Here is a 22,799-nt window from a genome sequence, read left to right as displayed (position 1 = left end):
CAATGCAGTGATTCAGACTTATAGGCAAGCAAGACCTCATAAGTATATGACATATAATACTTTTGTATTACAGATTCAATATGTTATATAATATAACATATTGCAGAGAAAAAAGTTGGCCTCTTGAATGAATACTCCAGGGAGCAACAGGTAATATCAGAAAACACCTTTTTCAACATAGATACAGTCGGCTATAAATATTGGCAGGATCAGTTCTTGGCTAGAGTTGAAGTGGAAATGAGGGGAAGGGGAAGAACCTGATTCCTTTCCTTCTCTACCTGGTTCTATCTATTAACTATCCATCCTTTTTGGCTTTATCTTTTAACTATAAGTTCTTTTCTTTTGATGATCTTCTGCTACTTGGGAGAAGAACAAAGGGAACATGTACACAGAACTGCAGAAAGATGCATAGATATTCATGAATGGACAAGATCTGGGAAGGAGAGGGGCAGACAGTGAGCTGATATTTGGGGTCTTGTAGACAGCTCAATGAAAGTGCCCAGCAGGAATCTGGCCAGATAAGGTTAGGGCACAGAGAAGATAGGGCTGGAGGAAAGATCTGAGCTTCACTACCAGTTAGGTTGTGCTGGGACCATAGGAGCTGGCTGAGATCACCAAGGGTGAACCAGTGGAATGAGAGAAGGGTTGAGGTTCAAGAAACTATGTGGCTTGTGCTGTTCTGCATTGTCATGTTGCATGCCTTATTATGACATAAAAGTCTGATATATATTATTAAAAATAAAAATAGCAAAATGTGTAATATTTATTAGACTTTTTATTAGATAATAAAAGTTCTAAGTAGTAATTAAGCAATGAATATTATAAAGTATACTAAGCACTTTATATTAAATATTCTAACATAATTTTCACAATAAACTTATGAGGTAGCTTCTTTAGTTATTTTTCTTTTACAAAAGAGACTGAGTATATATGGAACGGATTAATCCAAGGCATTGCTATTAGTAAGGGGTAGACTTGGCTCTAGGGTCCAGGTTTGTTTTAATTCTAATTCTGAGCTCCCAAGCACCAGACTGTACTACCTTTAAAAATGTAAGTCTTGGGTTGTGGCTCAGAGGTAGAGAGCTTGCCTGGCATGTATAAGGCACTGGGTTCGAGTCTCAGCACCACATATAAATACATGAATAAAATAAAGGTCTATCAACATCTAAAAAATATATTAAAAAATGTAAGTCTTGGGCTGGGGACATAGCTGTCAGTAGTATAAGTAGTATAGCACTTACTTAGCATGCAGTAGGGCCCTGAGCTCTGTCCTAGCACCACAAACAAACAAACAACAACAACCAAAAAAAAAAAAAAAAAAAAAAGAAAGAAAGAAAAAATGAGTTTTTTTTCGTGGAAAACACTTTGAGTAAGCCTAGAGGAAAAGTATGAACCATGGCTTATACTTCTGTCTGTCCCAGAAGAATACAAAATCATAAAGATTTTCATAAATCTGAAAAATTACATCAATATGGAAATTATTAAATAGTAAGTGTCTGAAACCTTAAACTGAATAATACAGGCTAATTACTTTCAAGTGAATCAATGTTAATGATGTTGATGGTAATTCCTTAGTAGTGAAATGTTTTAGAACTTGAATATTTTTCTTATTTTTTTTTTGTTAAAATATCCTAACCAATTATTCCCTGGATTTAGAAATGGATGATATATCAAATAGCTTAAAATTATTTTGCTCCATCCATCTATAGTTAATAGTATGAGATAAAAAATTAAAAACCTATAAAAGGTAAGTTTTGAATAATGAACCAAGAGCAAGCTTCGCAAGAACTATCACTCACAGCTTAACTGTACCACCACATCCATCGTTTTCTCAGCTAATAGACCTCAGTGTGTCTCGGCTGATGAATGAGGTTTTATTTTTTAATCAGTATCATCATTAATAGATCAATAACACACAGGCTTTGAAGACACTCCTTCCCAGAGAAATGTGAAAGCTTCCAGTGGTCTGAGGATTAGATTTCAAGCATATTCTTTGGAGGTCTATTTAATTATTGAAAACTTACAGAGCCACACTGCCTTCCCTCCCATACAAAGTCATTCGGAGGAAATAAAATGACCCAGGATTAACTTTTTCTTGATATAAACACTCGTTTTGATTACTCTTAAATTTCACTTGAGAATTATAAAGTGAATTATTTTTCACATCTAAATGCATTTTGTCTCTATATAGCAAAAGGCGAAAACAAAGCATAATTTGGTGGCAACTTGAGATTTAAAAAAAAAAAGCAAGAGAAAAATATTTAAAATATGCACAGCTCAAACTGGACTGAACACCATGGATGTGTCCTAATGAATGACTGATGAGGATTCCTGGCGTCACTTCCCAGTCTTTTTCTTCCTTAAGAATACCAACTACTGCAGTGCTTTTCTAAGAAGACATAATTATTCACAATCAGCTTTTCTTTTGAAAGTATATTTGTGCTTCTACTCAAAGATAGATAATGGATTACGTGAAGATACTCCATTTAATTCCTTAGGCCTGGGGCAGAAAACAATGTAACATAGAACTCAGCTTTCACTGTCAGATCTTCTGTGTTTAGCAAAAGATTTTTACAGATATTTACACCCTCTTAGCTCCAAATGTACACAAAGAAGACAATGTGAACATTAAGGCTTGTTCCTGAAAAAGTGCCTCAGTTTTACAGATGTATATTTCATTTACTATCATCAATCAAACTGATTTAAAAACAAATGATATCACAAAAAGATACAGTGGTGTTACTGAAGGATGAAGAAGGTGACGAATGTGGCTTTAAGAGCTTATTATGTGTTTCTTTCTATATCAATACTTTACAAAGATTTAGAATTCTGAATTTTGACAGTGGCACTTTAAGAGCCCCATGTAGTTATTTCAGAATGTTGTAAAGCACAGAACTTACTGGGCCACTGGTAGCCTGCCAAAAGCGAGCAGTACAGCAGGCCAAACACATGTCTGTAGTTAGAATCTCAGCTGTGCATGATCAACTGCTAAATCCTGGGGTTAGGCTCTATTTGTTTTACTATGAAGGCAGTTTTTGCAGCAGTGAGTCTAGTATAATTCACAGAGGTGATTTCTATCTAAAAAGTCAAGACTGTCCTCAAACACGCCACTTAATCCTGTCCTACTAACCTTATTTAACCAAATCAGCACTTGGATCCCTTCCTAAGGGCTCACCATTGGATTACTTCACTGTGGGACAGGTGCCATTAACTCTCCTGGTCTTCTTTAGTATAAGCCTATTAACATGAATAGGACTTGCATGGAAAGCCAGCAGACTCAAAATGGTCATAACTAAAAGGTGGAGCACGTCTCCCTTGCTCAGCTTTTTTCTGGGTGACAAACCTGGCCACTGACCAGCAACTGGTGTGTTGCCAAGCCTGCTTGAGGGACAGGGCTGGGGAATACAGAAGTCTGCAACCAGTGGGCAGAGCCCAGTGTGTCTGTGGCCACCATATGAAAGTCATCCAGTTCCTTCTGTAGAAGAAACTGAGTGTGGTGAAGATCTCAGACACCTGAACATAGTTGTGTCACAGTGGGTCACTGGAACCCATTGAAAGAAATTCCAAGATAAGGAAATCCTGGCTTAGGGTTCACAGGATATAATGTGGCTTTATATAGTACAGCAGCTAGAGACAGAATCTGGCATATGGACTCAGCACATTGGCCAAAGTGCTCTATCCAAGAATGACATGTAAAATAGTGTTAACTATTGGGGCTTTCTCTCTAGGAGACATAGGAGAAATTATGTTGAATGAATACCATAAAAGTTTCAGAATGTGGTTCCAAGCCACATTAACACGTGTCTGACTACAGTGCCAAGAATCAATTCATACTTAATTCTCTCAAACTCACAATTTCTAAAGATGGGAGGACTTCAGACTTGTAGGGAAGAACTTTGTGTCTTTAAGGATTCATCTATACTTGATAATTTATGCTTCGGGGCTGGTAATTGACCCTGAAGATGTTCTTAAAATATCAGGCATTTGTGATAAATGAGAAGTGGGGGGTGGAGTTTATATGACACTATGAGAGAAAAAGAAAAAAAATTTGTGACACAATTGTTCAGTGAGAAAACTAATGAGATAAAAAAAGCTTTTTTTTTTTTTTTAAAATTCAAACCTATAGAAGAGAAGGAATATCCTATGTCCTTTGTTTAGATTTTCCAATTGTTAACACTTACCAAATTGGTTTTATCTTCTATGTTTTTCTGAACCATTTAAAAGTAATGATACTACAGTGAGTGTTTTTAACAATAAGACCATTCTTCTTTATAATCATAGTACCTTTATCATACTTAAGAAAATTAACATTAATTCAATAATGTCATTTAATACAATTTATATTTATTTTCCCATTTGTGCTTAAGATGTCCTTCATAACCTTCGTTTAATGATTCAGAATTTAATGCATTTAGTTATTTTATTTTTTAGACACCTTTTAGTAGTTTAAATGTTTTGTCTCTTAGGTAAAATTGGCCTTTTGTTTTGGAATAGCATATCTTAATTGTGTAATACATGGGGCGTAGGTCATGATAACCTTTCTCCATGTGGTCATTCCCTGATGATGACAGGTTCTTTAGAGGAAAGCATGAGACAGGATGGGAACATTGCTTTCTGAGCTAGAAAGATTCCAGAATGGTAGGCGGCCAGGTACAGGTCTATATGTGTGGCAATCTCTTTTTGACTGGATCATTCCACTCATTTCTCTCATTTCTCACCCTCTTCTAAATTTTCTTTTACTTTTTATAATGTCTAGCAGGATCTAGTGTAAATAAAAGATAATTAAAGTTACATACTCGGAGGTACTTAAGACAGGGCCTTTGTATTAACTTTTTTCCTTTTAAATTTCATGAAGACAAAAAGAGAAAGAAAAGCATTTACACAGTCCCCTTTGTATTTAGTCCATTTTGTTCATTTGTAAAAATGAAGAAACTAATAGCGCTCAGTTAAGAATATAGTTCAAAACAATGTCCTTCCCAGAGAAAGTCTTATATAAACATTAACCCTTGTATTTGTTTTTATTATTAGACACAGCAATTTACTTATACTACTAGATTATTTCTCAACTACCAACAATGCCTAATGAAAGAGGAAAAAAAAAAAAAAAAAAAAAAAAAATCACCCAAACTGGTTTAGCTGGTTTCTAGAGTCCAAATAGTCAATAGACAGAACAACAAAGACCAGCCCATTAAAACAAACAGGGGTGGGACTGGAGAAGCCCAAGAAAGGAAGGATAAGTGACTGGGGTCAGCAGGTGGCAGCAGGTATGGCTCTCCCACCAGCTCCTACCCCCATCACTAGCACCATGCTCTGAAGATCCCACAGGACCTGTGTGTTAGTTTGTCAGCTCTCCCTAGATTGATATTCTTCTTTGAACTCACCACCAAGCTTAAAAATTAAAAAAAAAAAAAAAAAAAAAAATGAGGGGAGAACTTGATCATCACAGACACAGAAAAAAACAATTCTAAACACATAGGGTTATTTCTTAAATCACATATAGGATTCATTCTTTACAGAATATGCTCATGCACAATACATAATCCACATCGTCTTTCCACTTATTCCAAATAACAGACCTTCTCCAAGAGTCCTCTGCAGCAAGTCATGTTTGGCTTGAAGTTTTGTGATGAGATTACTGCCTTCCAAATATTCTCTGAGTTTCTGCAAAAGGCAATTAAAAGTAAAAATTATTTTTAATTTTTCAAACTATTCAATGTCAAGGAACTTTTCATAAGAGATCTAAAGCCCAGTCACTTTTATCTTCTAGATTCTAGAATTGTGCTCCTCAAAGTGTGGTTTGTAGTCTGGCAGTATTGGTCATCACTTGGAAGCCTATTCCAGGTACAGACTCTCAGACAGCTTCCTCCCCAGACCCATAGAAATCAAAACTGCATTTAAAAAAAAAAGTTCTCATGGTGATATGTATACAGTTAAAGATTAAAGGTCCTGTTTTTCGAGTAGTCCTAATGTCTAAGTGAACTCCTAAACTGTACCCAGACTAAATGAATCAGGAACTCTGAGCATAGACAGGAGTCCATATCTTAATTAAGATCCCAGATGATTCAGGTGCAGTTATGGAAGCAGCACTAGGGAACTCTGGATCTGGGTTCTGTCAAGAGTGGCTGTAGGAGCAACAGGCGTAGTACCATGAAGTAAAATTGCTCGGTTTCCTGCTGGTTGGCTCTTCTCTTGGCGATGCTGGGCTTGCTCAGGTAGGTTTCAGAGACAGTGGACTTCACAGACTCTGTGGAGCGGCTGTGCTGGAAACATTCAGATACATCGTAGTCCTCAATGGTGACCATATCTTGTATTGTCTGCAAGGTGGCTTCAGTAGTTTTCTTGACCTGAGAACAGAAATACATTTCTCAGGTTTAGTACATTGTTTCACAAATCCCACATCTACTCAATGCGAGTCCATTGTGTCAAGCACAGATGAGGACAGGAAGCTTGCTGCTGAGGGGTTCAGAGCCTACAGGTCATCCATATCCCATATCACCCAGGGCATCGATATCCCATATTATCCAGGGCATCCATATCTCATATCACCAAAGTGAGGGGAGGATTTCTTTGAAGGAAGATATCACTTAATATTTAAATACTTATAAATCTCAGAGATCACAGGATCTACCAATTACTCCTTTGCTTTAAATAACCTTTTTAACTGAAGTAAAACTACATATTGAAAAATAGAGGCCATATGTGTACAGCCTGATCAGAGTGAACAACCGATGTGAACATAACACTCAGACAAGAAACCTGTTGCCCGACTTTCACACACCCATCCTTCTTCCTCCAAGGTTCCCACTACCCTGATTTCTAACAAAATATTAGTTTGTCCATTTTTGTACTTTACATAAGTAGAACCCTACAGCATGTATTCTTTGTCTTGCTTCTACTGTTCAATGTTAGTGAGATTCATTCATTTCTTATGAGTATGGTACTTTATAGATGATATTGATATAAGACCACATTATAACACCTTCCTTAATTTATTTTTTGTGGTACTGGGCCTCAGGCATGCTAGGCAAGTGCTCTATCCCTTAGCTATTGATAGAGAACTTATTTTTAGTTTTTGGCGATTATGAGTAATGCTGCCTTGAGTACAATTTTGTTGGGTCTCAGATACATGGATAGAATTTCTGCTCAGGAGTATTGCCAGAACGTTTTCTAAAATGACTGTTGAAATTTATATTTTCACCAGCAGGTCAGAGAATTCCTATTACTGCACATCCTCATCAACAGTTAGTAGTGTTGGTTTTTTTCAATTTTAACCAATGAGCAGTGGTATCTCCCTGGGGTTTCAACATGCTTTTTTCCCTGATGTATGTGAGTGGAACAAAGTATCATAGTTTGGTTTAAGTATCATAGTTTGGATCTCCTTCCTTGGGAATGGTTTGTTCTAATCTCTTGCTGTTTTCTCCTGTGATGAGTCTTTTTCTTACTGATTTATAGGTATGGATATAAGTCTTTTGTTAATTATGCATGTTATAAATGTCTTTTCCCACTCCATGCCATGGCTTGTCACAATTTTGTTATCATCCAGACAAACAGGCTCCGATTTTAATGTAATCAATTTATTGATTCTTTCCTTTATGATTGGTGCTTTCTGTGTCCCATTTAAAAAATATTTTCCTATCTTATGGTCAGGAAGATACTGTTCTGTTATCGTCTAGGAACCTTTTTATTTATTTATCTTCCAGGAGTTTTAAAACTTATCATATTTATCAAAGGTCATAGCCTGCCTTTGCTTATCAAAGTTTAATGTAAATTGATAGTTTTATCTTCCTTCCACAATGCAAAGCATTTAGAACATCTTAACACCATTTCCTCCTCTTGATTTATATGCTATTTCTTGTAATGGATTGCATAGGATATATGGGTAAATATTTTTATATAGTTAAATAAGACATTACTAGTTATCATTATATACAATCAGTATTCACTTAGCTCTTTATTCATGTATTTATTACATTCTTTGATCTCCATTTCTTATATTTTGAAAATCCTTTAAAAATTCTTTTAGTATGAGTCTAGTTTTTGCTTGAAACATCCTTTATTTCACCTTCATTTATGAAAGATATTTTTCTACTTGGCAGTTATTTTCTTTCTGTATGTGGAAGGTACGGCTGCACTTTTGTGTGGCTTCCATGTTCTTTGAGTGACATGTTTACTATCTGTAAGGTTAGATATGCAGTCCGATCCACACCAAAGATGGCCCCTGAGCGGCTTCTTCTTCCCATAAGTCTCGGCTTCCCGCCACCTATTTTCCCGCCGGCGGCAAGCCGGACCAATCAGAAACCCACACGTCACTTTCTCCCTTAACCCGGAAGCCCCAAGAGTATATATGTAAGCCTCATCTTGTAATAAAGCGGACTTCTCCGGTGACTTGCCAACCGTCTCCATCTTTTATTGGTGCCGAAACCCGGGACGGAGTTAGCCTTCAACGGCACTCCGTTCCTCTGTTGGCAGGCCACCCTCGTCCTCTTGCTCCGGCGCTGGCTCTCGACACTCGACACCGGCTTCGAAAATTCGTAAGTTTCCCCTTGGAGGAGCACACCTTACCTCAGCTATACGCGGGAGTACTAGCCGTGACTGTCCGGTAGCCTCCCGACGCTGAGTTAAGGGGGGACAACCTCCCACCACGACCTTCATGGTCACAGTGGACCCCTGTGCCCTTCCATCAGAACACAAAAGAGGCCAATAGAAGACACTTTATGAGGAGTGAGGAGCTTAATCTACCCCCGGGGAACCCCAGTCACCTTTCCTCTCCAACTGCCTAAATCCAGTACTGGTAACCTCGTGGCCATCCGGGTTCCTTACCCCTTTGGGAATAGCGATCGAGGTGACGATCTCCATCGTGCTTTCCCTTCCGTTCCGTCTCCGGAACCTCCGGATCCTTCTCAAGGCATTGGGGACGCCCTTTACCTTGTAGATTGATCCCCCTCCGGGTCTCTCTCGAGGCATTGGGGACGCCCTTTACCTCGCAGACTGCTCCCTCCTCGCCCGAGGTCTTCCGCTCCCTACACCCTTCTTCCCTCTAACCATGGGGACCTCCCCATCTTCCCCGGTGGCAGACACGCCCCTCCAGTGTCTCCTCAAAAATTTAGGACCTCTTTCCCTTAAGCCTGACATCAAACCCAAATTATTGACAAAATTCTGCACTCAGGATTGGCCCCATTACCCTCTAGATAACCAGAACAAATGGCCCCCTGAAGGCTCTTTAGATCCAAATCTTTTAAGGGACCTTTTCAACTATTGCCAGCGCCTGAACAAGTGGAAGGAGATCCCTTATGTCGTCCTCCCCTCCCCCATCCTCCTCTCTTGATTCTTTTGACCCGGCTGATGAGCCTCCCCCTTATAGGGCCCCTCCTCTCAACCCTATACTCCCGGAGCCACCGTCCTCCCCCCCCCCCCCCCCCCCCTTGGCTCCCGCGCCCATAGCTCCTACACCCACCGCTCCACCTATTTCCTTCAGCCCGCCGCTCACGCGCTCCCATGGACCCCCTCCGGCCCCTCCCACTTTTATGGCCCCATTAAGGGAGGTAGCTGGAGCTGAAGGTATTGTCCGTGTCCACGTCCCCTTCTCCCTGGCTGATTTATCTCAGATGGAGCGCAAATTGGGCTCCTATTCCTCCGATCCTACCACTTACATAAAGGAATTCCAATGGATTTTACAAGCCTACAGCTTAACTTTTAAAGATATATGCTCCTCGCCAACACCCTCCTGACCGAGGAACGGCGACGAGTTTGGGATGCAGCTCAAACTCATGCGAATGAAACACATCGCACAGACCCTACTTTCCCTCTAGGGCCTGAAGCGGTCCCAGAAATCGATCCACAATGGGACTACAATACAAATCAAGGCATGCAAGCCCGAGATCGGTTTGCCTCGTGTCTTGTTGTGGGCCTAAAGAAGGCAGCCCGCAAAGTAGTTAATTTTCAGAAGGTCCAGGAAATTATCCAAAAAAAGGATGAAACCCCCACTGAGTTTCTAGAGAGGCTTACTCAGGCCCTCAGGCAATATACCACACTGGACCCGGACACAGATGAGGGCCGTCATATCCTTATGACCAGTTTCCTAGCTCAGTCCTACCCCAACATTAAGGCCAAATTAAAAAAATTGGAACATGGACCGGCAACTCCTCAAAGTGAGATTCTGTCGCTGGCCTTTAAGGTTTTCCATGGACGAGATGACGAAAAAGAACGCCTAAGGCATAAGGCCAGGCAAACTGATTTACTAATGGTTGCTCAAATGATCAGGGGGACTCCTCATCCTGTTCCCCATTCACAGAAATTCCCGATCCCTACAAGGGCCCCTCCTGGAGCTTGCTTTAAATGTGGAAAAGAGGGTCATTGGTCACGCTCCTGTCCTCAGCCGCGGCCCCCCAATAAACCCTGTCCCAAATGTAAACAAACAGGACATTGGGGCTCCGATTGCCCCTTCTCCCGAAGGGGTGAAGGGCCAATCGCTAGAATGCCCCCCTCTTGTCCTCCGATAGTGGGATTGGCTGAAGAGGACTGACGGAGCCCTGGGCCACACCCGACCCTCAATATCACCACTCGCGAGCCTAGGGTAACCCTTGTAGTGGATGGCTGGTCTGTCACCTTTTTATTAGATACAGGAGCAACCTTCTCACTTTTGACAGAGTTCCATGGTGCCACCACTCCTAGTTCCACTCCTATTGTCGGGGTAGGAGGGAAACGCATATATCCACTCAGAACTCCCCCACTTCTGTGTCTCCTTAAGAATTCCTCTTCACATTTTATCCACTCCTTTTTAGTCATGCCTCAATGCCCAATTCCCTTGTTGGGACGGGACATTCTTTCCCAATTCAAGGCGTCTATTTCCTTCCCACTTTTCGATGCCTCTACTTCCTTTTTTATGGCCCTATTGCAGGATCCTACCTCCTCACATCCACGTATCTCCCACCCTGTTAACCCCTCAGTTTGGGACACGGACAATCCCTCCATAGCTCAGTGCCCCCCAGTCTCCATCCAATTACGGGACCCCACCAAATTTATTCATCAGCCTCAGTATCCCTTAACCACCTCTACCCTTCTCGGACTTTCTCCCATTATTTCTGACCTTCTTCGCAAAGGATATCTACGTCCCACTCAGTCCCCCTATAACACCCCCATTCTGGGTATAAAAAAACCCAATGGTTCCTACCGTTTGGTACAGGACCTCCGCTCCATAAATGCCGCTGTCATACCCATCCACCCTCTTGTTCCCAATCCCTACACTCTACTCTCTCTCATCCCAGCTTCTTCCACTCACTTCTCAGTTCTGGACTTGAAGGATGCCTTCTTTTCCGTACCTCTAGACCCTTCCTCACAGGACCTTTTTGCTTTCACATGGACTGACCCCCACACACGACACTCCGAACAGCTCACTTGGACGGTTCTTCCTCAGGGTTTTAGGGACAGCCCACATCTATTTGGGCAGACCCTCTCCCATGACCTCAAAAATTTCTACCCCACTTGTCCTCTTTCCACACTTTTGCAGTATGTTGATGATCTCCTTCTCTGTAGCCCTTCTTGGGATATCTCTCATCGGGACACGGCTACCTTGCTTAACTTTTTGGCCCAACATGGATACAAAGTGACACCTTCTAAAGCTCAAATCTCAGCCTCCCAAGTCACTTACCTAGGGTTCTTACTCACACCACAACATAAATCCATTACTGACAGGAAACAAGCCCTTTCGTCCTGGCCCGTACCTAAAACCAAGGCTGAAATTCTCTCTTTTTTGGGCTTAGCAGGGTATTTCCGTGCTTGGATCCCTAACTTTTCTCTTTTAGCCAAACCCCTTTACGATCTCTCTAAAGGAGACCCAAATGAACCACTCCCCTCCTCTCCTAAAACGCCTTTTAATAACCTACGTCTCAAACTCCTATCCGCCCCTGCATTACACTTACCAGATTTAACAAGGTCCTTTCTTCTCTATGTTCATGAAAATCAGGGACAGGCCCTAGGGGTACTGGGACAAATGCAGGGCCCCACATTTGCCCCAGTAGCCTATTTATCAAAACAACTTGACCCCACAGTAAGGGGATGGGCCCCTTGTCTCAGGGTCCTTGCAGCTGCCCAAAAACTACAGCAGGAAACTTTTAAACTTACTTTTGGAGCCCCCTTAACTATATGCTCTCCACACCATCTAAAGGATCTCCTAGCTTACAAGTCCCTGCATACTTTACCCCCTTCACGAGTTTTAGCCCTAATTACTTCCTTTTTAGAAAACCTTTCTATATCCTTTCAATCCTGTTCTCCTCTCAACCCAGCCACTCTTCTTCCTGTTCACCCTACCCCAGATTTCACACACATGCCTCCTGTTTGCCGACACGGGTACCTCCTAGTTTTCCTAGATACCTTTAGTGGCTGGATTGAGGCATTTCCTACTACCAACAAAAGGGCCTCCACTGTCGCCAATCACCTCCTTACCTCCATCATTCCACGCTTTGGGATGCCTACCTCCCTTCAATCGGACAACGGACCGGAATTCACAGCTCAAGTAATCCAATCTCTCTCTCAATCTCTAGCCTTACCCTGGTATCTACACTGCCCATATCGTCCTCAGGCCTCAGGTAAGGTTGAGAGAGCAAATCAGTCCATAAAGGAGACTCTCACCAAACTTTCCCTAGAACTCCACTTAGCCTGGATTCGCCTCCTCCCTCTGGCACTCTTTAAACTACGCTTACTTCCAAAGAAACCTACCAATTTGTCCCCTTTTGAGGTGATGTATGGAAGATCTCCTGTACCCCCCGGAATCGTTCCTACCTCCCTAAACATCCCAAATACCCTCAGCCTTCCTCTCCTTTCTCACCTTAGAGCTGAACTTTGGAAACATCAAGACTGGTTACTTCCCCGTCCTCTTGCAACCTCCCCTCCTCCCTCCTTGAACCCAGGGGATCTTGCCTATTATACTCCACCAACCACACCTGAACCCTTATCTCCTAAATGGCTGGGACCATACCCAGTAATCCTTAGTACCCCCACCACAGCTAAACTCATCCTACCTAATAACGAGACCACTCCTTGGATCCATATTTCCAGGTTAAAACCCTGCCCGGCTGACCAAGGAGACTCACCCCCTACTCCTCTGGATCCTGACCCTATAAATACGGGCAAGCCAAACATCTACACCAGTTCCGTGGATCCCTCTAATCCTTTGAAACTCCGTCTCTCGCGCCTCTCACCCATTCAGGAGGAATGATAACTTCCTACCTTTCTGCTTTTTTCCCCTTCTTTTCCCTGACCCTAGCTGGATTTGGTCCACCTGTCAACAAACTGGAATTAGGTCCACTTATTGGAGTTCTTTGCATCATTTTCTTCCTCCCCTGTCTCATAAGGTTCATTAGAGACCAAGTACAAAAAATTTCTAACCAAGCCTTTAACCAGCTTCTCCTCAGGAACTATCAACTGCTACCTACTGGGAACAATGCCTGGTGATGTCCTGCCATGATGGACTTCCCCAAACTTCTTCCAAGGCTAATATCCTTTCTACGGACCTTGGACACTGATGCATGGCTCCTCTACCCGACTAATGACTACAATGAATTCCTAGACCAAATTGAGGACTTACGGCTCCAAGGGAGTTTTATGGACTTTACGGATGACGAAGTACTCTGATCTGACATGGCTTATTATGCAATATAATAGCCAACGCTTTGTTCTCCCCTCACAACCAACCCCCCTGCCCTGGGCCCCTTGACGACGCCCCTGATCAGCAGGAAGCAGCCAGATTGAAAATCAACGTCCCGAATTCCCATAAACCAAAGAGGGGGGAATGTAAGGTTCCATATGCAGTCCGATCCACACCAAAGATGGCCCCTGAGCGGCTTCTTCTTCCCATAAGTCTCGGCTTCCCGCCACCTATTTTCCCACCGGCGGCAAGCCGGACCAATCAGAAACCCACACGTCACTTTCTCCCTTAACCCGGAAGCCCCAAGAGTATATATGTAAGCCTCATCTTGTAATAAAGCGGACTTCTCCGGTGACTTGCCAACCGTCTCCATCTTTTACTATCAGTCTGTCATTACTTTGAATGAAACCTTTTTTTTCCTCTAGCAGCTTTTAAGTTTTCAGTTCATCTTTGGACTTCTACAGACAGTTTCAACATGGTACATTTAGGTAAGGGTTTAAAAAATATATTTTGCCTAGTATCCTATATCACAAAAATTAAAATAAAATAAAAATAAAAACCATATATGCTGCCTGGAAATTTTTGGATTTCTTGAATCTGAGTGATATTTTTCATAAACTCTGGTAAGTTTGCAGCCTTTATATTTTCAATTATATACTACATTTTTGGGGAGTGGGGAGTTCAATTATACTAGACTTCACTGTGTTCTCTAAATTTCTTATCTTTGTTTCCCATATTTATATCCTTTGATTTTTACATGCTTCATTTTGATTATTTTCTTTTGATTTTTCTTCTACTTTGACAATTCACTCCTTAGCTGTATCTAATCTGAAGTTAAAAACATTCACTGGTTTCTTTGCTTATTGTACTTTCCAGTTCTCTAATTCCTATGTAGTTCATTTTCAAATCTTTTATTTTACTGCTATGTTCCCTGTTGAAATCTAAGCTCAGTTTTTTTTTTAAACCTCCTTGAATACTTCATAAGTAGCCCTTTTTAGTTTGTGTCTAATAATTCCAATATTTGAAGTTTCTGTGGATCTTAATTCTCTGTTATTCTTCTGGATATAACTCATAATATTGTTTCCTCTTGTGCTTTATTATTTTTATTGGACATTTTTGTACAGTTATTTGAGGTCTGATGTGAGCTTATCAGTCTCCAAAGAGAATATTTATTTTCCTAAAACACTGGGGACACTAGTGGTTCAGAATCACTGGATTTTATTACTATTTGAAATATTGGATGAACTTCCTTTGGGAAGATATAGTTCCCTGTGTTATGGGTTTCAGGTTTGGTACTTTGTTCTGGATAATAAAATGTAAAAGGAAGAACTAGATGAGTGACCCAGACTTACAGACTGTAAGTCTGCCCTTACGGAAGTGGAAATCTTTTTTGATTACTTTTTTTTTTTAAGATAGCCTCATATTATTTGGTGAAGAAACAATAGCAATAAGTACTAGTTTGGACATTTAAAAAGGTAATTACGATAGGATTACTAAAAAGGGGAAAAAGAAATCTAATAAGTTAATTATTTCTGGGAGTAAGCACAATGCAAAAGACAGATATTGTTGGGTAAAAGCATACTCGAAATCAGTTTAAAAATAATGCTATAAATAATTACTTTAAGGAGGTCACGATTAAATATCAATAATCAAATGGGTTCTTGGGGCTTATGGGAAAATTTCTAATGATGTATCATGCATGAGTTTTTAATGTATAATATCTCAAACAAACAGATGTGAAGAAGGTATACTCTGGTAAGAGTATTCCTGATCACTCAAAATGTGGCTCTAGTAATGACAAATACAGTATCAGAAAATATGAAAAGTCTCCATAAAATTGTGAGAATGACAAATCATATTTCTAAATTAAAACAATTTTATATGTGATTTCAAATACTTATAATTAATAATTAATAATTGAAGGTATCTATTTGATTACTTTACAGCTCTGTAAGTTTTATATTCACATTAGAAAAATGAAAGTCTTTTACTAACGCCTATGTACAGGGAGAAGTATCCTTAACTAAGCATGATTACTGCTTTATTCAACTAACTCTTTTTTTTTTTTTTTTGTGGTACTGGGGTTCAAACTCAGGGCCTTGTGCTTGCAAGGCAAGCACTCTACCAGCTGAGCTATCTCCCCAGCCCTATTCAACTAACTCTTGATACTTACAAATGTGTAAGAAAGCACTGGTGAGACAATAGACTCTGCTATCTGAGGAGGTCACAGAAGACACAACTGAAGATTTGAGTTCTGAGCCAGGTGTTGAAGGACAAGTAGAAATTCAGTGGAAAAAAGGGTGCTCCCGGTAGAAGAAAGGGTGGGAAGAGAGAAACCCTGGCAGCTCCTTTGGGTTACAATGAGTAGTTTTATATGAGTAATAGGAGAATATATAGAGGAGGTAAATTGCTACAATAAAGCCCTAATACATCACTCTCCACTGGAAATCACTAGGAGCCACTGATATCTACGAGGAATGGGAGTGAGAGAATCCCTGATCTCAGGAACAATAAAAGGGAAAGAGACAGAGGGCGGAAAAGGGAGTCAGGAGACCTTGGTTAAGAGATGATCATAAGTACCAGTGGGATTGAAGATGCCAGGACACATTTGAAAAGCACTGAAGCAGCAGAAGTGGAGGGATTATCTTTTTTTGGAAATGGCTTAAATGAAAAATAAACAAACAAGCAAACAAACCAACCAGAAATAACTTCATAAGGCAGAGCAAAACTTCAAAGGATACAGGAAGTTGAAAAGTACATAATATTCTTAAGATTTTGGTGGTGTGTAAAAACAAAATTATGTAAGGTGTGTTAAGGTTAATTAGGTTTCTAATTAAAAATGGTGCTAATTAAGACAAAAGAGAAAGCACCCAAAATGAAAAATAGAAAAAAAAAAAGAAAAAAGAAAAAAGAAAAATCACACAAACAAAACAAAACAAAAAGCCATCATGGCCTAAAATCTGCATTTGTAGTTTGGTTAAAATAATCTATAAACTTTTGGAATTTGGCAGTTAAGATATATTCACTGGGCAGGTGGGGTGGCAGATATCTGTAATCTCAGTTACTGAGAGGCTGGTTGCAGGAGGATGGAAAGTTCAAGACCAGACTGAGCAACCTAGTGATACCCTGTATCAAAATTTAAAAATTCAACAAAACAAGGGTTGGGGATGCAGCTCAGTGATAGAGCAACTCTGGGTTCAATCTCTAGTACCTCCCAAATAAAGTATGTTCACTTAGTTGATGAGACAGATGGGCATGGAAAAGGAATTCAAATACTACGTCACCAAATACTATGGACTAGACTACATATCATTCCATGGGATGCTCTCGAAGAATAATACCAGTGCCTGACACCATCTTACTGGGTGGGGTGGGGACCAATGAAGCAAATTAGAAACAGCTAACATGCGGTTTGTGGTGACTCCACATCAGCAGAAGGAAAATTCAGTTGGCTTTGGTTGAGGGAGAGGTCAAAGACTTGACAAGGAATTCATGAAAACCCAAGGCGTGTGTCTACTGCACCAAGAAGCTGCCCAGGTAGCCTGCACTCTAACTGGGCATGGAAAGGAACGATGGAGAAGAGGCGACTTCCTCTGGGCTTTTGTAGACTGGCTCTCCCCTCACCCAGGACATTACAACTTTTGGAGAGAACAAGAAAATCACTTTGGGGTCTCATTCCCCAAACACATTGTATTAGTTTGGTAGGACAAACCATGGACTTGAATGACAGAAATCTTTTGTCTCACAGTTCTGGAGGCTAAATGTTCAAAATCAAGGTGTGCCTCTGGGTTGGTTCCTTCGGATTCTGAGAGGGAGGGATGAGTCTCAGGCCTCTTTCCTTGGCTTGTAGATGACCACCTTCTCCCTATCCATGTATCTCTTCACATCATCTTCTTTTTATCTGTGTCTGTGTCCAAACTGTCTCCTTTTTATATACCAGTCATACTGGGTTAAATACTTACCCTAATGACCTCACTCTAATTTGGTGACCTCTGTCAAGACCTTTTCTTTTTTGGGGGGGCAGGGTACCGGGGATTGAATGTAAGGGGACTCAACCACTGATCCACATCCCCAGCCCTTTTTCTGTATTTTATTTAGAGACAGGGTCTCACTGAGTTGCCTAGGGCCTCACTTTTGCTGAGACTGGCTTTGAACTCATGATCCTCCTGCCTCAGCCTCCTGAGCTCCTGGGATTATAGGTGTGTGCCACCACCCCTTTTTTTTTTTTTTTTTTTTTTTTTTTTTTTTTTTAATAAGGTTGCATTCTGAGTCACTGGGGGCTAAGAATTTCATATGTGAATTTGGGGGTAACACAATTGGTGCCATGACACACACAACACTACTTGATGGCACTGTGCCCTGAACCCTGAGATGCAGGCCTATTCATCCTCTAAGATCCATGTAAATGGATGTTTACAAATACTGTCTCTGCGAAGGTGACCCTTATTCTTCCTTACACTCTCCACTTAATTACTCCCTCCTCACCATCACTGACCTTGTATGTATTTCAATTACAGCACTGTATCATTTCAGATGTATTAAAAATTAGCAGAAAGGGACCATACACATATGCACAAACACCCAGAGATTGGATTAATACCATAGTTAATTAGCTTAGGGTAAACAAACTTAGTGCTAGTACAAGCCACAGATGGCAAAATGGCAAGAGCAGAGAGAGAGCATCTTGCTGTGGCCTTCCTTTGCTCCTCAGTCCTGTGACACGGGTGCAGATGCCTGTGTTGTGTAAGGTGTTACTGGATCTGGAAAAGCTGCCCTACAAATTTGGGGGTGGGGGTCACATCACTATTCCAGAGGAATTCACACTATTAATCTATGTTCCTGCATTTAAATGGATGTTTACAAATACTGAGCTCTCCTAATTTTTGGAACAAAATTCATTTTCTCAGCAATGATACAACTTAAGGAACAAAACAGCTTCATTGCCCAGGGGCTCTCTGAACAAAACCTCTGTTGTGTCTCTGAAAATCTGTTTTCCTGCAGTCCCCCCTGATTCTGATGTAATGGCCCAAGGGGTACACCCAATACTGACTGTGATTTGAGGAGCATGATCCCAAATCCATTTCTCACAAGTTTAGAGGTCAATTTTCCACCTACACTGGATTCAACCTGAAATCAGAGGTAGCTTATTAATCTAGCTTCAGTGACCAGCACAGTGCTTGGACCACATCAGATACTCAGAAAATGTTTGTTGAAAAAATGGTGAAAGTTAAAATTATCCTCCTTTCCAATTCATGGATGCCAAAGAATGCCAACATACCAGCAATGCGTGGTTTCTCTGCTGAGAGTCATCCTGAGCTCTGCCACTTTCTTTGGGGTGCCAGATGACTTTTATACCCTTTCCAGAAATTTTCCTCATTCCCCTTGGGGTTCTTCTGGGTTATGGCCCTCCCTTCAGTGAGTTAAAGCTTATTTGAAACCAAAAATATAAATATGTGTTTGCAGTGAAAGTCAATCCTGTTTTCAATTTTGGCCAAGATAATGATATCACTCACGGGATGAATGGCAGTTATCTTTCAGTTAGGTTCTCATGTTCCCCCATTAGTGGAAAGTTGCAGGCAAGTCAGAGATGCTTAAATAAGTATAACTGGAGTTGAAGGCCTCAGAGAAGATCCAAAACAACAATTACAACTAAATAGTTTACAAGCTCTGTATCTCACACTGTTTTAAAAGACTTTGAGAATTTCCCATGAGGGTTTGTGATTTACCTGATCTGGGATTGTACTGTAGTCATTGGTAAGTATGGGAAATGTGATTTTTCTACTCTAGATAGTGAGTATAAAACTGAAATATCTCTTACTTCCCTTAATTACCCATGTCATGAAAACTGTCTGTGTTTGCCTAAAATCCTGCTCATTATTGTTGAAAATATTTCATAGGAATATATATTTGGAACAGTCTGTGAAACATTACTTAGCACACCGCCGGTGAAAGATTTTAAGTGGTGCTATGAAAATTTATGTGGGGATATCAGTTCATTAAACACTGTTGCAAATTGGGGAATCGCAAGTTTCTTTTTCCAAGGTGGTAAATCTATTGGTATAATTTAAGAATCCAGTTGTTTCACCTGTGAGATTTTACTCACAGCAAAGAAGTGATATGCTGATGAAAACTCTATTTTCTGGACCAAATATTGGGGCAAATGGTTCAAAAATGGGACAAAGTACTTAAAACCGACATTGTCCTAAGAAATCTGGAGGACAGAGTTGCTTTACTTAATGTAATTCGTTTTCTTCTTTCTTTGGCTGTGTATGCAAGATGGAAGGAAGGAGGAATTCTAAGAAAAGGGAGCTGTAATATCCGGGTAATTGCTCCAGAGGTTAGCTTTAAAAGAAAGCAGCAACAGGAATGAACCCCAGCAGAAATCCCTATGACAAAACTTAAAAGCAAACTTTGAGAAAGTAGACACGAGACAGTGTAACAGGTTGGAAAGAGTTTTGAAAATGTTTATAGTGAGAACAGTATCAATGATTGCTTAGATTTAGTTTGCTTTTAAAGTGTTGACTTTAGGGGTAATGTTTATTAGTGTTTCAGTTTTAATAAAAGGTTATTATCTTAAGTAAATAAAAAGAAAACCAAAAATTGGGCAGAAGCTGGGAGGCAGCAGACCTGCTCCACTTCTATCTACCAATATTCACTGACTGAGTTACCATGGATGCAAATTTACCACATAATGAAACTGAAAGCTCATTAAAAAAAAAAAAAAAAATTAGGGCTGGGGAGATAGCTCAGTAGGTAGAGTGCTTGCCTTGCAAGCACAAGGCCCTGGGTTCGATCCCAAGCACTGCAAAAAAAAAAAAAAAAAAAAAAAAAAAAAAAAAAAAAAAAAAAAAAAAAAATTAACAGGAAAAGGTAAAGTTGTAAAGTGACAATAAATGTCAATCCATTCTGAATTTCCATTCTCAACTTTAATTAAGTCCTTTGAAAACCTTTGGGTCATTTAAGCTTTTACTGCTTTGAAGTATTTTGAGCTCATTTCAAAAATGTTTATAGTTCTCTTTGTTTTTTAAGCAGGTTTTGCAAACTTGAATATCTTTAAGAGTCGACCAAGTAATAAATGAGGCAAATGGGCTGGGTGGAGAGCATGGCAAAGGGGAAGTGCATCCTCTGTCTGAGGGGAGTATTTCTTGATTAGCTTCAACCTGTTATCCTCCTGGAGAAATGCAGACCTAGTGTAATTTGATTTTATTTTTTATGAGTTATATACAAAACCCCCCATTTTTAAATGACAGAGACAACTTTAAAAAAGGAAGCACAGTAGAATAAAGAAAATTTACCCACAGGCCAAAAATGATCTGGGAGCTTTCAGTATAGAAACTCCCTTGGCAGAGACCCCCTACAGTCCAGTCTTGGTGAAAAGTTTCATGTTCTGTTTAACTTCAGTGTCCCTGTTTTTGTATATTGGATGAAATTATTCCTCAATGTTGATTTTTTTGCTGGGCAGTTATAATTGTTTTTAGTTAATCAAAGTCTTTCTAGTAAATTTTGGACAGAGGCAGAGAATTATACAGGTGCTTCTTTACTTGCAATTTTGATTTGATACCAATGTGTCAATTTTCTGCCCTTGCTTGTATCAGAGGAAGCAAGAGGCAAATCCCTCATTTATGGTACAGAAAAGAGCTACCCGGAGACTCTGAATCAGCAATGATGGCTATGTTGTTCCCAAGCAAATTACTTGTTGCAGTGGCTCTCTTAATCTAGTCATTGTGACTTATGTATCTCTGTGTACCCCACACCTCGCAAAATACATGGAATGCCAAAGGTGCTTGACAAATATTCTTGCACCAAAATGAACTGGACCACAGTAACAAAACTCCTTAACTTGGCTCTCAAACCCTCCTGTCATGTGACTTTGCCTTCACCATTCGCTCATCCCCATGGAGACCCAGGCTGACAATTGCTCTATCCCCCCAGAATACCTGGAGATATACTGAAGCATCTTTTCCTCCTTCTCTATCTGGAGAAATCTATTGATTGCCAAAAACCCAATTAAATTTTCCTTTCTTTGAAAATATCATTTCATTTCAGTGAATTTTGTTCTATATCCAATAAATCATAAACCACTGGTCATGCTTGCAGGGAATGTCAGGATAATCCAATTCATTTGTCTCTCCAGATAATTTTTAAAAGTTAACTCAAAAAGCACTGCCTGACTCTACCAGTTTATTAAGGGCCATTGTGCTTCTCCATATTAAGCTTCTCATGGTGTACATCAAGGGTTACAAACTCTAAGGCTTACAAAAGCCAGAGAGAGAAAATAAATAGAATAGTAATGTAAGAAAATTGGGAGTTGAATGACTATAGACAAGTGAATTCAGACACCCTAGCTCTTTAGTTCATGAGGCAACACAGGGCCAGAGTTGCCAGATTTTCTGTGCTTTTTTTTCTTTTATAAGTCAAAACTTTGGAAGCCAAACAAAACAGGTCTGTGGGTTGCCAGTGTTGACCTTGAGTATAACACATTATTTTCCTAGAGTTTAGGAATGTTTTTCAAATAAAACAGCAGGAGGATATGCTTGAAAAACATTGGAAGCCACTAAACATACAAACTAGATCTTCCAGGATCCAGTGAACTGCATTAGGCAAGTATTTTGTGTTGCCTAACCCAAACCCTAAGCTCTAAAACACTACTTCAAGGGGCAATACTTTCCTGTTGGAAAGGCTCATTTGTGGGACTTTATTACATAGAGATCACATTGGTTGCACCTTAAGTAAGGGTTGGTTTGGTTCCTCTAGTAAGAACAGAAGCCTGAAAGCTATAATGGGTTTTGATCAAATTATAAAGGTCTAGAGAAACCAATCACTCTTTCTTAATAGAAATACACATAGCTCAAAGCATTCCAGCTGAATTAAAATAAAACAGGGTACTAAAGTGAATTTTGACAATTAATTTGATCTATGTGAGTTTGTTTTTCTGTTCTACATTCCTTCTTTTTGGGAATTGCGTGTCTCTAGAAATATGTTATTTCTGTTAGTGTTGTCAAAGGGGTGTATGAGTAGCACAATATTTAGGCTGGCAAAACAAGAGAATCAAGTATGCATGATTTAAGTCCAGCCCATGAAGAGGCAACTTTTTTTTCAGAGATAAGGATGTGGCCTGGGGTGAGATGGCAAGCTGTAAGTGACCATGTAGTTTCGG

General features: G+C 40.2%; 1 protein-coding gene across 5 annotated transcripts in view; it reads right to left on the bottom strand.

Moving 5' to 3' along the window:
- SRGAP1 (SLIT-ROBO Rho GTPase activating protein 1) overlaps nucleotides 1-22,799 on the bottom strand; it is a 281,734-nt gene that overhangs the window by 53,726 nt on the left and 205,209 nt on the right. For all 5 annotated transcript variants that reach the window (XR_013763794.1, XR_013763795.1, XM_079139661.1 and 2 more), the window contains exons 9-10: nucleotides 6,147-6,344; nucleotides 5,577-5,661 (exon numbers count right to left, since the gene is read on the bottom strand). Coding sequence is in view for 3 of the 5 variants with exons in the window: in XM_079139661.1 (XP_078995787.1) it covers nucleotides 5,577-5,661; nucleotides 6,147-6,344 (283 nt within the window). In the remaining 2 variants the exon portion in view is untranslated. The remainder of the gene's footprint in view (nucleotides 1-5,576; nucleotides 5,662-6,146; nucleotides 6,345-22,799) is intronic.

Source organism: Sciurus vulgaris (genome assembly GCF_902686455.1).
Source record: "Sciurus vulgaris genome assembly, chromosome: 5".
NCBI classification, from domain to species: Eukaryota; Metazoa; Chordata; class Mammalia; order Rodentia; family Sciuridae; genus Sciurus; species Sciurus vulgaris.
This window is presented reverse-complemented; position numbering and strand designations above follow the sequence as displayed.